Source organism: Macrobrachium rosenbergii, chromosome 54, assembly GCF_040412425.1.
Source record: "Macrobrachium rosenbergii isolate ZJJX-2024 chromosome 54, ASM4041242v1, whole genome shotgun sequence".
NCBI lineage: Eukaryota > Metazoa > Arthropoda > Malacostraca > Decapoda > Palaemonidae > Macrobrachium > Macrobrachium rosenbergii.
Window position 1 is genome coordinate 26,466,006 of NC_089794.1, and position 12,192 is coordinate 26,478,197.

Here is a 12,192-nt window from a genome sequence, read left to right on the forward strand (position 1 = left end):
AAATGCGCCGAAGTTTCTTCGGCGCAATCGAGTTTTCCGTACAGCCGCTACAGCGTCTAATCAAGGCCACCGAAAATAGATCTATCTTTCGGCGGTCTTGGTATAATGCTGTATGAGCCGCGGCCCATGAAACTTTAACCACGGGCCGGGTGGTGGCCTATACTATATCGTTGCCAGACGCACGACGATTATGGCTAGCCTTAACCTTAAATAAAATAGAAACTACTAAGGCTAGAGGGCTGCAATTTGGTGTGTCTGATGACTGGAAGGTGGATCATCAACATAACAACTTGCAGCCCTCTAGCCTCAGTAGTTTTTAAGATCTGAGGGTGGTCAGAAAAAAGTGCGGACGGACAGACAACAAGGGCACAATAGTTTTCTTTTACAGAAAACTAAAAACTGCATCCAAATTAGATTTTTCTTATTCAAAGTGATAGCCGTAACGAGATTTTATCATCATACACGTAGTAATATGGTATTCAAGTTTGAATATACTTCCATATTTATTATTATTATTATTATTATTATTATTATTATTATTATTATTCAGCAGATGGAACCTATTCATATGGAACAAGCGCACAAAAGGGGCTGGTGACTTGAAATTCAAGCTTCCAAAGAATATGATGTTCATTAAAACATATCTATTCAAACAATATTATGACAAGTATTACACATACAAAAAATATACTTGACCTTGGTGACCTAATAATGATCAAATAATCGGCCTTAATTACCTATAACTGTCTTTATTGTATACCACAAGGAATTTTCATCATATTCTTTTTGGTATCAGTATTCTCTATTCAATTTAAAACACAGCTCAATGAAATTATCTGCCAAATGGGAACTCCATAACTTGTTTTCTGGTGTGTGTGTGTGTGTGTGTGTGTGTGTGTGTGTGTGTGTACCAGCAAATTCAAATATAAAAATATAACAAAAGAGAGCCAACACTACAGTTTGAAGATGCCAAATGCTGAGAGAGAGAGAGAGAGAGAGAGAGAGAGAGAGAGAGAGAGAGAGAGAGAGAGAGAGAGACTAGCATCACTCTATCATTTTAAAAATTTCATAATCGATGGCACGGAGATATGAAAAAAAAAACCAACCTGATGGCAATATGACTTATACAATAGATGACTCGCCTTTCAAATATTAGTAATTAGACAATAGGCTTATTCCAATCGTTGACGAAACACTGCCCATTAGAGCTGTTGATTCTCTTTTCCTTTCCCTAGTCCTTTCTCTTTTAATTCCCATTTTACTTTCTCTTCCTTTCTCTTGTCCTTTCCCTTGTTCTTTCTCTTTTCCTTTCATTTTTCATTTCCCTTTCCATTTCACTTTCTCTTTTTCTTCTTCTCCTTTTCCTTTCTCTTTTCCTCCTCCTCTTACTTTCTCTCTTTCTTTCTGTTTTCCTTCCCCTTATCCTTTCCATATTCCTTTCTCTTTATCCTCCTCCTTTTACTTTCTGTTTTCTTTTCCCTTGTCCTTTCTCTTTTCCTTTCCCTTGTCCTTTCTCATTCCCTTTCCCTTCGTCTTATCCCTTCCCTTGTCGTTTCCATTTTCCTTTCACTTTACCTTTCTCTTGTCCTTTCCCTTTGTCTTTTCCTTGTCCTTTCTCTTTTCCTTTCACTTTACCTTTCTCTTTTCCTTTCTCTTTGTCTTTTCCTTGTCCTTTCTCTTTTCCTTTCCCTTTTCCTTGTCGTTTCTCTTTACCTTTCCCTTTGTCTTTTCCCTTCCCTTGTCGTTTCCATTTTCCTTTCACTTTACCTTTCTCTTGTCCTTTCCCTTTGTCTTTTCCTTGTCCTTTCTCTTTTCCTTTCACTTTATCTTTCTCTTTGTCTTTTCCTTGTCCTTTCTCTTTTCCTTTCCCTTGTCCTTTCTCATTCCCTTTCCCTTTGTCTTTTTCCTTCCCTTGTCGTTTCCATTTTCCTTTCACTTTACCTTTCTCTCGTCCTTTCTTTTTTCCTTTCTCTTTGTCTTTTCCTTGTCCTTTCTCTCTTCCTCTCGCTGGTCCTTTCTTTTTGCATTACGACAGTCTCCTGACCACAGTCAATGGCAACTGCATTGAGCCACAATAGGGGTCTTTGATGTGAAATTCGTCACAGGTGGAATATCCTAAAGGCGTGCTGTTACCGAGGGCATCAAATATGAAGCCAAATTGGAATACAAAATTGGAATATACAATTTAGGCCACAGGCCAAGCGCTGGGACCTACGAGGTCATTCAGCGCTGAAAGGAAAACAGAGAATAACAAGGTTTGAAAGTTGCAATATGAAACAACTGTTAGGAGAGGGTGGAAAGGAAGATGGAAGACAGAGAATATGAAAAGAGGTACAGTAAAAGGAATGAAAGGGGTTGCAGCTAGGGGCCGAAGGCACGCTGCAACGAACCTTAAGTAATGCCTACAGTGCACCGCATGAGGTGCAACGACGGCGCTACCCCCCTACGGGAGTATTGGCAAAGAAAATCCTTTTTTTCAAAACCCCGTCTCCTACCTAATCCTGTCTCCTAAGCCTTGCTTCATAAAGGATTTGAACCGAAGTCCTTTTGTGAAATACTACACAACAAAAGGACTTCTTCATTCAAATCCTCTGTAAAGGAGCGTCCCTTTACAAAGGCTAAATTTGTACACTGTCGACACAGCGATTCAGAAGCATTTCATTCGATTACGACAGCCATCATCGTAGGTCTCATTAAATAATGCATACAGAACTTGAGTAAAGTACAAGAAATTGGACGACATTAATAACTGATCGTAAATTAGTTTAAATGTTGTTTTTTACCTTCTGTTATAATATAAAATATGTATGTATATATATATATATATACATATATATATTATATACATATAATATTCTTGTTGAATTGTAAATTCCTACTTCTTTTCATTTTTACATAATAATAATAATAATAATAATAATAATAATAATAATAATAATAATAATAATAATAATAATAAACGTAATTTTCCATCTTATAATAATAATAATATATATATATATATATATATATATATATATATATATACGTATATATATATATGTGCATGTATAATACATATATACATACACATACATTGTAACATAGTAGAGTTAAGATAATAATAATAATAATAATAATAATAATAATAATAATAATAATAATAATAATAATAATAATAATAATAACAAACAACAACAACAACAATAATAATAATAATAATAATAATAATAATAATAAAAATAAAACATACACATACCCGCCTCTTGTGTACCCAACGCATGATACCCTCAGCAATTCCCAAACTGCGAAAACTTTTCGTCATTTTCCGAAACAACCGGCTTATTTTACTCTCTCTCTCTCTCTCTCTCTCTCTCTCTCTCTCTCTCTCTCTCTCTCTCTCTCTCTCTCTGACATAATTCAGATGAAACTCTCCCCTAACTGCCTTTCCAAGTCGGCCCATTACCTGCAAATTGGTATGAGGCCGACATTTTTACCAAAGGTCGGGTTCCTTTTCTCTCTCTCTCGTGCAATTGCTGATGCAAAGATCCTTTCTGAAATGGTTCATGCATCATGCACACACACATGCACCATATGTATATATGTATATATGTATATATATACATTTATATACACATATGTATATATGTATATGTATATGTATATATACATATATATATGTGTATATATGTATGTGTATATATATATAATTACATGTATAAAACTAGGAAAATTAATATAAGAAATATATTTTACTATTCCCATTAATAGTCACTGAATATAACATAAAGGAAGAGGTAATATGCATTTTACACACACACACACACATATATTATATATATATATATATATATATATATATATATATATATATATATAGACAGATAGATAGATAAATAAATGGATAGACAGATAGATAGATAGATAGATAGATAGATAGATAGATAGATAGATAGATAGATAGATAGATAGATAGATAGATAGATAGATAGATACAAACTAGAATACAAAAAAAAAAGATTACACATAAAATTTGAAATAAAGAGAATGAATTTTTATTCGTGACAAAAAACGTGAATTCAATTATACAAAGAGTGAGAATGCCATTAAGAAATTGTTTTTCAATATAAAAATCTAAAATAATACTTCGAGCTCTCTTTTACACAGCAAATCTCATCCAGCTTAACAAATGTCATCCTATATTTTTTTTTTAAATACTTACTATCTCCACGTTAATCTTAATTTGTGTATTATCTTGTGACAGTTTTAGCATTCCGATAATCTCATTCCTCTTATTATGCATTATTCTAATACGCCTTTTAACAAATGAATAACCGTCTGTCTCATTTAATAAATGGGCTTTGTTTTATCATCTGAGCAGATGTATAATAATCTTATATATTGCCTATATTTATATAATCTTGCTTTCATTTTTGTGTTCTGTAAAAGAAAACTATTGTACCGGCATTGTCTGTCCGTCCACACTTTTTTCTGTCCGCCCTCAGGTCTTAAAAACTACTGAGGCTAGAGGACTGCAAATTGGTATGTTGACCATCCACCCTCCAATCATCAAACATACCAAATTGCAGCCTTCTAGCCTCAGTAGTTTTTTTTTTATTTTATTTGAGGTAAAAGCTAGCCATACTCGTGCTTCTGGCAACGATATAGAATAGGCCACCACCGGGCCGTGGTTATAGTTTCATGGGCCACGGCTCATACAGCATTATGCCGAGACCACCGAAAGACACATCTATTTTCGGTGCATAAGACACGTTACTTGCTGTTCTATATACGAAAAACATACTTCTTGACAATTATTTAATTAAAAAATTTAAAAAACACTTGAAACACCTGTCAGCTACTTAACATAAACAAATTTAAAAAACACCTGGCACACATGACACTTATTTAATGAAAAGTAAAAAAAAACATACTTGACACACCTAACCGTTATTCAGTACAAAAATATTTAAAAACAGACCCAACATTTATTTAATAAGTAAAAAAAACACACTTGACACTTATTTAATAAGTAAAAAAATCATACTTGACACACCTAACCGTTGTTCAGTGAAAAAAAAATTTAAAAACATACTTGACACACTTGACACTTATTTAGTAAAAAGTAAAAAAAAAACATGGTTGACACACCTAACCGTTATCCAATACAAAAAAATTCCTAAAAACATACTTCGACACACTTGACACGTATTTAATAAAAAGTAAAAAACATACCTGACACACTTAACCGTTACTCAATAAAAAAAAAATTAAAAACATACTTGACACACCTGAGTTGTTTAATAAAAAAAAATAAAACATATACTTGACCAACATGATAGTTACTTATTCAAAAAAATTTAAAGCATACTTGACTGTTATCTAATGATAAAAAAATTGACTACAAAAATTTTTGGGGCCTTTTCAATTCAAAAGCAACAAAGGCATACAACCTTGTATTCCTTTGCATCAAAATTCTCCCCCCCCCACCCCGCAAAAAAAAAAAAAAAAAAAAATGTTGACTCTCTTTTTGTAACGAATTTCGAAACACTCCAAATATATTCAGATAAATCGGGGGTTAAGCCTTGACATTTATTCAACACAGAACCTAAAAGTAAAGGGTTTTTTGGGGGGCAGCCAGAAACTAATAAATCATATTTTCATTCGTCAAACGGTTAGAATAAGCGAAGCAAAAGTTGGAGTGTTCAAAAATAAGAAATGTTAAAAGGAAATGACATCAATTTAAAATGGAAATGTTTCTCAGGCACTGTTGTATAAAGCTCAAAGTGCGTTGGATGTTAATATTTTTAGCGTGTTTTATAATTTCTAACACTTTAATTTGATTTTTTTATTTTTTGTGTAAGTGAAAATCAAAAACAGAACACATATGAAGTTATTAATTGATGTGACGGGTAAAATTATCTTATGTTAATTTCAAAAGGGTTTTAGTTTCTCTCTCTCTCTCTCTCTCTCTCTCTCTCTCTCTCTCTCTCTCTCTCTCTCTCTCTCAGAATCATTCACTGACGTCATACATTGTGTAATTGATCTTTAAGCTTTAACTCATGTAGTGTACACACACACACACACACACACACACACACACATATATATATATATATATATATATATATATATATATATATATATATATATATATATATATATATACATATGTACTGTATATATACATAATCGTGTAAAAGTACATACTGAGAAAAACCTCGAGATACTACTGTTCAGCTGATCACACTCCCACACAGAAAGAAAGAGAGAGAGAGAGAGAGAGAGAGAGAGAGAGAGAGAGATAAGAATCCAAGCTGATAAAGGTGATGGGTGCGAAGGTGACTCTTGAATGACACAAGCCAATGGAATTATAATTATCTATGTATGTATGTATACGTATGTGTGTGTGTACATATATATCTAAATATAAATATGTTTATAATTTATATTTAAACATATAAATATAACACACACACACACACACACACACACACACACACACACATATATATATATATATATATATATATATATATATATATATATATATATATATATATATATATATATATATATACCATAGTAACATAACACTAGTTAGACAACAACAGGGCCAGAATCCCGCAGTAGAGAATACCAGGCGAGACAGATCCGTCGAAAGGTCACCATCAGCATCCAGAGAGAGAGAGAGAGAGAGAGAGAGAGAGAGAGAGAGAGAGAGAGAGAGAGAGAGAGAGAGAGAGAGAGAGAGAGAGAGACGGAAATAACCTCCAGAGTTAAACCTAACCATTTTAAGCAGACGAGAAGCGACGCACAAAGCCTTTCCACATTCTTTTTATTTCCCCGTTTGGAAGAGAACAAAAGGGTTTGCCGATTATTATTAATTCCGTGTTTATTGATGGCACTCGCCGCTTTTAAAGATACAACGTCAAACGATCGGGCAGCCATCAAAAGAGAGGCTGAAGTATTTTTTTTTTTTATATTCAACAGGGACGGTTCTCTAGCCTACTGATTATCAACTGAAAGAATCCGCTCTCCAACTGATTAATGATAAATACGATCTGCTATCCAAATGGTTATATTATAGGCAGGAATGATCCGCTATCCCACTATCTTATTGATTATCAACAGAGATTATCCAATATCAACAGTCTCTCTCTCTCTCTCTCTCTCTCTCTTTCTGCAAAACAGGTTCCTGATACCAGTCCATAATAAAGCACTGACTTCCATTATTATTATTATTATTATTATTATTATTATTATTTTGGAATACCTAAGGAAATTAGATTCTCAATGATTCTCCATCTCAAATACAATATTTATACCGTCGTATACCTCTGGGAAAGGAAATTACAGGATTACTCTGTCAATATCCTAAGTTCAACATCTCTTTCGATATAACTTAAGGAAATCAGAATCCCAATGATTCTTAAATCTCAAGTACGATATTTCGTTCTTCCGTTACATATTCTTGAAAAGAAGAGAGATAATTCATGTTACTATCTCAATTTTACCATCTCACTCTTTCGCCGTATGTCAGAGAAAGAGTGACATATGGTCCATTTTTTGGCGAAGTGTCGAATATGCATTTTTTCCCAAATTTTTGAGTGATTTGCATCGACAGTGATTTCACCATCGACTTCCTGTTCCAGCGAAGTATCAAGACTGTCTCTCTTATCATACATCCTGGGTGGTGGGAGAGACAGACTCTACACTTTGCCCACACAAAAGTCTATGATAAAATCGAGGTAGATAACTCAAAAAATTGAAATAAATGTATATTCTACACTAACAAAAATATATAATATATATATATATAAATATATTTATATATATATAAATATATATATATATATATATATATATATATATATATATATATATATATATATATATATATATATATATATATATATATATATATATATATATATATATATATATATATATATATATATATATATATTATGAATGAATTTTATCACATCACCGTGATTTATATACAAGCATTAAGCTTGCTGGCCGTGTGGTTTAAGTCGCGTCACTGTAGTTCTTAGTTCTAGTCTTCCTTGGTTGGAGCCCAAGTGACGACGAACTTATCATTATCAACTAAAAAATTCCCCTTCGGTTAACATATGAAAATATATTATTTGCGAGGTAGAGCGAATGGGATATTAAAAAACATTTGTAGCTTAATGCTTATATATATATATATATATATATATATATATATATATATATATATATATATATATATATATATATATATATATATATATATATATATACATATATATATATATATTCTTCAAATAAGATAATTCACACAATCAATTACTGAAAAATAAATTCCCCTTTCCTCATTATCTCTCTAATCAACAATATCTCTCTCTCTTCCTTTCAACTGCCAACCACAACAGGAATCATCATTTTCAACCCAACAAGCAAGATTAAATCCACTTCAAGACGAAATCCATTTAAATCCTCATCAACTCAGTATCCTTACTGGCCATTCCAGCTCCCAGATGCTCTGGGCTAAACCTTGCAATGACAGTTCGATAACTAAAAGCTAATCTTAATGGGACTCGTGACAGCCACAGAAGAAAGGGTACGGTTTGTATTCACTTAAATAAGTCCTTATTTAAGTCAGTGGTCTGGGATTCAGCTACAAACCAAAGAGAGAGAAGAGAGAGAGAGAGAGAGAGAGAGAGAGAGAGAGAGAGAGAGAGAGAGAGAGAGAGAGAGAGAGATCACTTACAAAATACATTTTATCAACGTGACTTCAAATGTTTATTTTTTTAGTGAATCGGTACAGAAATAAGTATGGACAAGCCTGAGAAATATAGATATATATATATATATATATATATATATATATATATATATATATATATATATATATATATATACACACATACACACATATATATATATATATATATATATATATATATATATATATATATATATATATATATATATACATATATATATACATATATATATATATATATATATATATATATATATATATAGAGAGAGAGAGAGAGAGAGAGAGAGAGAGAGAGAGAGAGAGAGAGAGAGAGAGAGAGAGAGAGAGAGAGGAAACATGAAAGTAAAATATTTTTCCGCACTCAAAAATCTTCACTAACACAGAATACATCAGTGAGCATTCTGGAGTCTTGAAAGTTCACAACAAATGTTCAGTCAACAAGAAGAGCTAAATTTTACCATTTAACAAAATACGCTTTACAGGGTGCTAAAAAAACTGATTAACAAAACGAATAGGTAAAAATATGTATAAAGCAAAAATTAAAGAAGAACAAAATGAGCCGAGGTTTCTTCGGTGCAATCGAGTTATCTGTACAACGTAAGATCAAGGCCACCGAAAATAGATCTATCTTTCGGTGGTCTCGGTATAATGACATATGAGCCATGAAACTTCAACAACGGCCCGTTGATGGCCTGTCCTAAACCTCTGCCAGAAGCACGATTACGGCTAACTTTAACCTTAAATAAAATCAAAACTACTGAGGCTAGAGGGCTGCAATTTGGTATGTTAGCTGACTGGAGGGTGGATGATCAAAATAGGAATTTGCAGCCCTCTATCCTAAGTAGTTTTTAAGATCTGAGGGCGGACAGAAAAAGTGCGGACGGACAGACGAAGCCGTCACAATAGTTTTGTTTTACAGGGCATACGAAAACTTTGATAGATTTAATACTTGAAAGCCAAATAATGAAGGAAAGAATTTAATCATAACGTGATTATAGCAGGTAGAACATAGACCTGTCTGAACGCGTTCAGTGTCTGGTCAAAGCAATAAAAAAAATCTTGGCTGAAGAGACAACAAAAACTAGCCAACTGAACGCAACTATTAGCATGGCTGAATGAAAAGGGACCAATAGAATACAGCTATTAAATACAATCTCTCAGAGAAGTCAGTGTATAAAGATAAAAATAAAAAATTTGAGCAAATTCACTTGTCAACAATTCTACGCAATTCATTCATTGCTGGGTGATGAAAATGATTTGTTTAAATATTTTTCGAGGATAAAAATATTTAAAATCTTATACCCACATCAATAATAAAGAATAATTTAATTCCTTGTTGATCTGAATAAAATACAATAAAAAAATGTTTTCAACTCATTCATTTTGAATATTTTTCCAAGCATAAGAATACTTAAGTCTTGTACCCACAGCAATAATAAAGGCTAATATATTTCCTTGCTTAACTGAAATAAAATCCAATAACAATATATTCTCAATCCATTTACCTTTTCAGCATCTCCGTCAGGAGACTCTTTCTCCATGGCCTCCTGCTTGACGAGGTGGAAGTGATGCTGGGGGGGCGGGGGCGCAGAAGGCGCAGACGAAGGACTCGACGGCTTTTCAGGCCCTTCTCCCCCGGCAGGAGTCGTGCTCCCTTGGGCAGGCACATTTCCTGCCACTCCTGCGGAAGCAGCCACAGCGGCTCTGCTTCCTCCGCCGTCTCCCTTGGCCTCAACGTCGATGCCTTCTGCAGGAGACAGCTTCCCTTTGTCACTGTCCCCGACAACCTTCTTTGGGGTGGTCGCTCCCTCGGCCTTTTCGGGCTTAGCGGAGGGGCTTCCGTTTTCCAAGATGATGTTACTAACACCACCACCTCCTCCTCCCCCTCCGCCTCCTCCTCCTCCTCCTCCTCCTCCAGTCCCGCCTCCCCCCTGGGGCGTAGCAGGACTGGCAGCCGCAGGAGACGACGATGACGAGGGCGCGCCCGCGGCCGTGTACAACAGCTGGGGGCGTTGTTCGCTGCGTGCCGTCATGATGCAGACGCCTCTTCAACAACAGTCTGTCTGAAAATTATTTTCCACCTCCTCCTTCTCCTGTTACACTCTTCTTCTTCTTCTTCTCCTTCTTCTTCTGCAGGAGCTGATCAACACTCGGGGCGTCTCTCCTTCAGTCCTCGCTCTCTCTCTCACATTCGGCCCATGGCTTCACGCCCTCGTCGGAAGCATCTCGACCAGGAAGCCTCGCGTGATGCACATTTCACTCTCAGCATTTGACGACAGTTCCGCTTTCCAAAAGTCCTTTTCAAAGTCTCATTACTTAAAGCACTAACCTTCAACTAAGATCCGCTCTGTCGCCTTCTTGCAAAAGTCCCTTTTCAAATCACTGGGCTTATCTAAAGCAAATTAAAACAACACCCTTCAACTAGGATGACTTTAGAATTCGTTCTATCGCACCTTATAGATTCCTGTGAAGCACAACGGGAAATTCGTCAGTCAGTCAGTCAGTCAGACGCCTGGGGGAAAAAAAAAAACGTCCGCCCTAAACAAATCTCGCTAATCACCAAACTCAATGACACGCAACAAAGGGGAGGGAGAGAATAGAGAGGAATGAAAGGAAGTGAAGTGTGGGTGGATGGGACCGCAGACTTTATCTAAACTAGGTCAGTGCTTTGGACGTCCGCCTGAGGAGGGGTGGTGGCAGCAGAATGCAATGTGTGTGTGCGTGTGTGCATGCGTGTGCGCGCTTCCTCTTCCTTCTCCTCCTCCTCTTCTTCTTCCCTCTTCCTCTCCCTCCTCCTCCTCCTCTTCCACTCTCGCTACAAGAGGACGGAGCAGAAGAGAGAAGAAAGATATGGCATACCATGCATGTGGGGTATATGCTTTAAGCAGTGATCTATCTGTCGCATTTTCAACCTCCCTCCCTCAAACGATCAATGACAATAGCCGACATCTTGCCACTCGCACTCCGGTTCAAATTTACTTGACAGGATATCTGTCTGTCTGCCTGTCTGTATGTGCAAGAGCGTATTAATAAAGGGGAGAGGACAGATGTTTGTGTATTGTTTATAAATAGACCAGGAAATTTTGTGTAATACAAAAGGTATTTCTGTAAGCAAGTCAGCAAGTTAGATTTTCCATACAAGAATAACATAGGAAATGTTTTTGCATATAGTTATCATAAAAGATTTAAAGGTGTGATTACATATATATATATATATATATATATATATATATATATATATATATATATATATATATATATATATATATATATATATATATATATATATATATAAAAGAGAGAGAGAGAGAGAGAGAGAGAGAGAGAGAGAGAGAATATTCCAACATAACCAGACATATAAACAAAAATAACAAATTGTAAACAACTGCCAGCACGAAAGATTAAAAGATTCCTAAAAATAAATAAAAAAAAAAACT

General features: G+C 34.8%; 1 protein-coding gene across 2 annotated transcripts in view; it reads right to left on the reverse strand.

Annotated features, from left to right (window-relative positions):
* Window positions 1–12,192, reverse strand: part of LOC136834897 (death-associated protein kinase 1-like) — a 172,980-nt gene that overhangs the window by 51,549 nt on the left and 109,239 nt on the right. Inside the window, exon 2 of one of the 2 annotated variants that reach the window (XM_067097717.1) lies at window positions 10,261–11,219. The exons of the other annotated variant lie outside the window; for it this stretch is intronic. Coding sequence (XP_066953818.1) covers window positions 10,261–10,788 — 528 coding nt within the window. The 5' untranslated portion in view covers window positions 10,789–11,219. The remainder of the gene's footprint in view (window positions 1–10,260; window positions 11,220–12,192) is intronic. 2 annotated transcript variants of the gene reach the window in all.